General features: G+C 41.2%; 1 protein-coding gene across 1 annotated transcript in view; it reads left to right on the forward strand.

Annotated features, from left to right (window-relative positions):
* Positions 1–493: 493 nt before the first annotated feature.
* The window catches only part of LOC107118568 (cationic amino acid transporter 2-like), a gene marked incomplete at its 5' end in the record, with an annotated part of 20821 nt that continues 14532 nt past the window's right edge, over positions 494–6782 (forward strand). Inside the window, 3 exons of the mRNA XM_015420932.1 lie at positions 494–586; positions 1066–1269; positions 1922–2081. Of these exons, the coding sequence (XP_015276418.1) occupies positions 494–586; positions 1066–1269; positions 1922–2081 (457 nt within the window). The remainder of the gene's footprint in view (positions 587–1065; positions 1270–1921; positions 2082–6782) is intronic.

Consider the following 6782-nt stretch of genomic DNA (forward strand, 5'->3'; position numbering starts at 1 on the left):
AGCGGGAGATCCCCAGGCCCCACCTGGAGGCTGGCAAGCCTAATCTAGGCAAACCCAGGAGTTCACACATCACTATTTGGGGTCAGAGATCTAGTTAAAATGTGCTTTCAGTTTTTAAGTTGGTTGTTGTAGTGGAGGCTCTGAAGTTTAATGACCTTTGGGCTCCTTCTTTGAGGCCTATATGAACTGGGGTTTAGCAGACATTATACTGGAAAGACGTACTTAGCAAACACCATCAGATTGCACTGGTTTAAACAGCTGGTTGGTGCCTTAGACCAAGACTTCACTGTCTTCTGTTAATTCCTATTGAATATAAAAACCCTGTGAATGCCTGACCTTCTCATATGACTATGGCAATTAATTTCAAAGTGAATTGCTTTGTTGTGTACATACATACATACATAATTGCACACACACACATAGAATGAAGGCTATAAGTAGCAGTTAATCTGATTTACAAACAAGTGCCTCTTTGCTCTGTCCTAAATCTAAGGTAGCAGAGAAGTCCTAAAAGTAACAAGTACAGGAGAGGAATGTGGTGCAATTTTTACAGCAGTGAAAGCTAACATGAGAGAATATGCAGCTGGTAACTGCTAGGGTGACAGCTTCATGCTGAAAGTCACAGTATTAGTCTGGGATACCCAGAGACAGTAATTTATTAATTTGTTTATACCCCAATTTTCTCCCTAAATGGAGACCCAAAGTGGCTCCCTTCCTCCATTTTATCTCTACAGTGACCCTATGAAGTACGTTAAGCTAAGAAAACATAACATAGCGGAAAAAACTACGCATATTGTTTGGAGCTCCTTGGAGGTAGAATGAGATAAAAATGTGATAACTAGAAGAGGGGCCCACCAGACTTTGAGCACTTTCTTCCAATTCAGCTAGATAGCATGTTGTTTGCTATATCCACAGCTTTAGATTATCAGATAGGATTTTTAAATGTGTTGTTGTTGTTGTTGTTGTTGTTGTTGTTATTATTATTATTATTATTATTATTATTATTATTATTATTATTATTATTATTATTATTATTATTATTATTATTATTATTATTATTATTAGAAGTAGCTAAGACCAACTCTGGCCCAAGCATTGTCATCTCCTTTCTGATTGCTGGTCTGGTATCCATCTTGGCAGGATTGTGTTATGCTGAATTTGGAGCCCGAGTTCCTCTGACAGGATCAGCTTACCTCTACAGTTATATCACGGTGGGAGAGCTGTGGGCATTCATCACTGGCTGGAACCTTCTGCTCTCCTATGTAATTGGTACAAACATGTTTTGGGTCTCTGTATTTTAATTTCATGGTGGTTTTATTGATAAACCAGAGGTCTGCAAGATGGAGGGGGTCATGCTACTTGGTCTTTAGATTCCACATGATTTTAGTTGGGTTTTGGAGCTTCTGCTATGGTTATAAAAGTTTGGGGTGCATGGTCACAAATCTTCAAAAGTAGATTTAGTAATGGCACACTTAACAGTGACCCGAGCTTGTTTCAGGAGCTTTATTCCACTGGTTTAGTGTGGGCAAAATACAGGCAACTTAAGCATGTTTGTAAAATAAGCACTCTGTCCATAGGCAAAGTGGTTGTGAAAAATTACTGTAAGAAATTGAGAAAAGATGGAACCAGATGCAGCATAATGTAACAAAGAAGGAAGATGCAAGAACATAGGACAAGGGGGGGGAATGGTCTATTCTTCCTTGCTTTACATAAATAATGGTTATTTGTCCAGTTTTTAGCATTAACATAGCACTAACAAAGATAATTTTAGAAGGGCACAGTATATAATGTGAATATTGATGTTCCTTACACCTTCATATATGTTATTTAAACAGATGGTGAGACTCTCTAAAATCCCTCATTTTCATATTCTATCCATCTCTGACATTACCATCTTGTTTAACTGGCTGACTCTCTACAGGAACCTCCAGTGTGGCCAGAGCTTGGAGTGCTACATTTGATGAACTCCTGGGCAAAAGAATGGGGGTCTTTTTCAGCACCCACATGTCCATAAACTCTCCTGGATTGGCTGAATACCCTGATATCTTTGCTGTTTGCCTCATTGTTATACTGGCAGGTATGTCTGTATTATTCTTTGAATGAAGAGCTGTAAAAATCCAGGAACCAATCCCGTATAATGATACTGGAACGCAAGACATTGGCACTGTCATCCTAAGTAGAGGTATGTCCTTCTAAACCCATGGATATGAATGGACATAGACTAGCACAAATCTGTTTAAGATTGTGCTGTTAATTTTAAAGATTGAATTAATTTTATCTCCCCATCATGTCTTTACTGCAACCCCATCTAGTCAGGCACAGATAATATTGTTGTGAGACTGGAGCCTGATTATTGTGAATGGGCTTGGCCCAGGGGGAATGTAGCCAGGGCTTACCAAAAAAGAATATTGAGATGGTGGATTGTTTCTCAGTAAACAGTAAACATTAAACATTTGCAAATGGCTCTCTAATGGCTCCATCCATTTGCATATATGTGTGATGTAACAGCAGTTTGAACTTGAACACACACATTTCACATTACTGTTCTGAACTGGATGTTATTCGTTGTTGGCCCAATTCTGAGTAAAGCGATACAGGGATGGGAGTTTCATACAGTGAATTTCCTCCCGTTAATGAGCCATCTCTGAAGCGCTATAGTAATTTCAAACAGTGCCGCTTTCCCCCCACACACCCTTTTTCACTGTGCAATCTTCCTTGGACTTTTAAAGAAATGTTCTCAGGTGAGCTTTATTGTGCTAAACCACTGTAGCACTTTAGTGGAGTCAATGCATCTCAATGGTGCCACTATAGCACTGAAGGACAAAAGCGGTTTAGACCTATAGCGCTCACCTTAGAATGTTTAAAAAAAGGTCTGAGGAAGATCGCTCCGTGCAAGGGGGCGGGAAATAAGTGGCATTGTAGGAAGTACTATGTACATTTTAAACAGCACACCACAGTGATTCAGAAGTGCAATGAAGGGGATGAAAACAGAAAAAAGCAGTTTCCTTCAAAAGCAGCTCAACCATGCTTTACTAACCCAACACAAATGGATTTGTATGAACAGGCAAATAAATTCTGCTAGCAGCCAATTACTAAAACGGGTCTGTCTGAAATGTCAGGAAAAATCCACTAACAACCAGTTACTAAAATGGAATACAAAGGCAGTTTGAAAAGGGTCAGAGAGAAGAGTCTTATAGTTGTGAGTGCACAGAAATGCTTTTGCGATGCAGAATCTCTCTCTCTTGGGATCTAATATGAACTAGCAGGTGTGCTACCCCATAAGATTGCTCCTTTTCCTTCTTTATGGTCTTCTTAAAGCAAGTATTACAAAAATTTAAAGCATATGTTACAAAAGGCATAAATCTCCAATGTAAATCTCCTCCAAAGAGAAACAACATGGGTCAACATTGCCTCCAGAACTTTTCACTGCTTGGAGAAGGATGATCAAGTAGCATCATAATCAGAAACTCAGTTACAATGAAAGCCCTCTAACTGTCACCTCCTCGGGCCTGCTGCAACTAGACTGCTGTGATTCTTTCTCTTCTTTTGATATCCATTCATTCTTCCTACAGAACATTCAACCCAGTACATCATTTATTGTTCCTCTCTCTCATCTTCTTTTAAATTTCTTCTTCTTCACAGATTTTTCTGTTCTCTCCACCTGTCCTAAAGCTGAAAGTGCCTATTTATTCACAAGTTGGAAATGAAAAAAAATCCACCTTTTAAAAAAACTGCAAGGCATTTTTAAAAACTCGATGGTTCTATTTTTTATATATTTCATTCTGAACCTGGCTCCTGTGTGGATAGAAAAATCCAGAGAATGGGGGCAAGGTTCAAATAGAGGGTATTATTCTGCAGAGCTGGGGGAAGCCCAGATTTGCAGAAGAATGTGAAAACTAAAAGGGGGGGATTAATTCCCCCCAAACAGAGGAACATTGTGCTTGCACACAGACAACATATAGGTGCGGCCTCTTTAAGTGCCTACAGAGTAGGCAGAAGTGGAAAAGCTGCTGCCGTTGATTAAGCTGGGGGGGAAAGAGCTGGGACTGCTGCCACCAGATGTGCCAGCCTGGTGAGGGAGTGGAGGGGGAAGCATGAGCCAGACAGGTGGAGGTGGTGGTGCTGCATGCAGATGGGAAAGAATGTTTAAAAAAAGGTCTGAGGAAGATTGCTCCGTGCAAGGGGGCGGGAAATAAGTGGCATTGTAGGAAGTACTATGTACATTTTAAACAGCACACCACAGTGATTCAGAAGTGCAATGAAGGGGATGAAAACAGAAAAAAGCAGTTTCCTTCAAAAGCAGCTCAACCATGCTTTACTAACCCAACACAAATGGGTTTGTATGAACAGGCAAATAAATTCTGCTAGCAGCCAATTACTAAAACGGGTCTGTCTGAAATGTCAGGAAAAATCCACTAACAACCAGTTACTAAAATGGAATACAAAGGCAGTTTGAAAAGGGTCAGAGAGAAGAGTCTTATAGTTGTGAGTGCACAGAAATGCTTTTGCGATGCAGAATCTCTCTCTCTTGGGATCTAATATGAACTAGCAGGTGTGCTACCCCATAAGATTGCTCCTTTTCCTTCTTTATGGTCTTCTTAAAGCAAGTATTACAAAAATTTAAAGCATATGTTACAAAAGGCATAAATCTCCAATGTAAATCTCCTCCAAAGAGAAACAACATGGGTCAACATTGCCTCCAGAACTTTTCACTGCTTGGAGAAGGATGATCAAGTAGCATCATAATCAGAAACTCAGTTACAATGAAAGCCCTCTAACTGTCACCTCCTCGGGCCTTCTGCAACTACACTGCTGTAATTCTTTCTCTTCTTTTGATATCCATTCATTCTTCCTACAGAACATTCAACCCAGTACATCATTTATTGTTCCTCTCTCTCATCTTCTTTTAAATTTCTTCTTCTTCACAGATGTTTCTGTTCTCTCCACCTGTCCTAAAGCTGAAAGTGCCAATTGATTCACAAGTTGGAAATGAAAAAAAATCCACCTTTTAAAAAAACTGCAAGGCATTTTTAAAAACTCGATGGTTCTATTTTTTATATATTTCATTCTGAACCTGGCTCCTGTGTGGATAGAAAAATCCAGAGAATGGGGGCAAGGTTCAAATAGAGGGTATTATTCTGCAGAGCTGGGGGAAGCCCAGATTTGCAGAAGAATGTGAAAACTAAAAGGGGGGGATTAATTCCCCCCAAACAGAGGAACATTGTGCTTGCACACAGACAACATATAGGTGCGGCCTCTTTAAGTGCCTACAGAGTAGGCAGAAGTGGAAAAGCTGCTGCCGTTGATTAAGCTGGGGGGGAAAGAGCTGGGACTGCTGCCACCAGATGTGCCAGCCTGGTGAGGGAGTGGAGGGGGAAGCATGAGCCAGACAGGTGGAGGTGGTGGTGCTGCATGCAGATGGGCAGGGGAGGAGGTGTGGGGGGCTGGAGTCATCCCCTACTGCTCTCCCAGTGCATGAGCCAGGCACCCATTGGTGGCAGCTCAGCAGGCAGGCAAACTGGCAGATGGGTGGCCCAATGGGGGCTCCCAGTGCATGAGCCAGGCACCCATTGGTGGCAGCTCAGCAGGCAGGCAAACTGGCAGATGGGTGGCCCAATGGGGGGGGGACAGAAAGGATGGGATTCCCCCCCTCAAGCCTCATTGTTCCCTCCACTTGTCTTTATGATAGAGCATAATTGTTATGAATATACTTCATTGGACAAACTTCTGTTCATGAAAGCAAACAAGAGGTTTATGTTCTAAATGCATCCTTTCCTGATTTTCAATAACAGAACTGGCAACAGATCTGGTCATTCAGAGCATCAGTATTTGGTGTGTGTACTTTGGGCTCACTAAATGTTTGATGTTCACTAAGTTAGTGATTCTTTGACCCACTTGATAGGCTGATGGATTAACAAAAGATCAAGAACAGATAGACCAAATATGAAAGCCACATGCTTTCTTCTGGAAACATTACCTGCAGCCCTAAACATGAGGGGGCTGGTGATGGAAAGATATTGTACACATGCTTGGTGGCACATATTCTTTAACTTCACATGCTTCACAGCTTCACAGCTTCACATGCTGTGGTTCAGAGTCCTTATATAACTTAACATCAAATAAAGTTCCAAAGTGTTCCAACTCTTAGACTCTTCTTATTTTTCAATATACTATTGGAATATTCAATACATAATGAACATTTAGAATTTGTGCTTTTTAGTCCATTTTGGAATTGTGAAGTCTTTTGGCTGCAGCTCACTTAGTGTATGGCTGATGGCACTGCTCCTCAGCATATATCACCACCAATCAGAAGGCAAAGCCCGGGTCCCGCCCACACCACAACTGCTGCAACAACCTGGTCTTTTGCATATGGAAGCTGATTGGACTTAACTCCATTCCACACCTCAAACTCCCCCCCAACCCGCAAGGCAGTTGGAATGTCAGTTGCATATGGAACCTGCTGTATTCTGGTGGTGTGCAGGTCCCAGGTTCATGTTTTAAAAGCAGACTGACACTGTTTGCCCAAAGCCAGAGCCCTCTCCCAGAGCCTCTTTCTAGCTCCCGTTGTATTTATTTCCACAACGGGCCTTATTTCTAGTAATCAATAAGGTTCTATGATCTCGTATACATGACGAGTATCATGATAAATGTCTGAAACAGATTATTACTGGGAAAAGGGGGGGGGACTCAACCCAGGATATGACTATGAACCAAATAGGACTAAGCTAAACTATATATATACAAAAGTACAAATACTTATTAAGGTGTACACGTGTTAAAAC

This window comes from Gekko japonicus, unplaced genomic scaffold (genome assembly GCF_001447785.1).
Source record: "Gekko japonicus isolate JY-2015 unplaced genomic scaffold, Gekko_japonicus_V1.1 scaffold2826, whole genome shotgun sequence".
Classification (NCBI taxonomy): Eukaryota; Metazoa; Chordata; class Lepidosauria; order Squamata; family Gekkonidae; genus Gekko; species Gekko japonicus.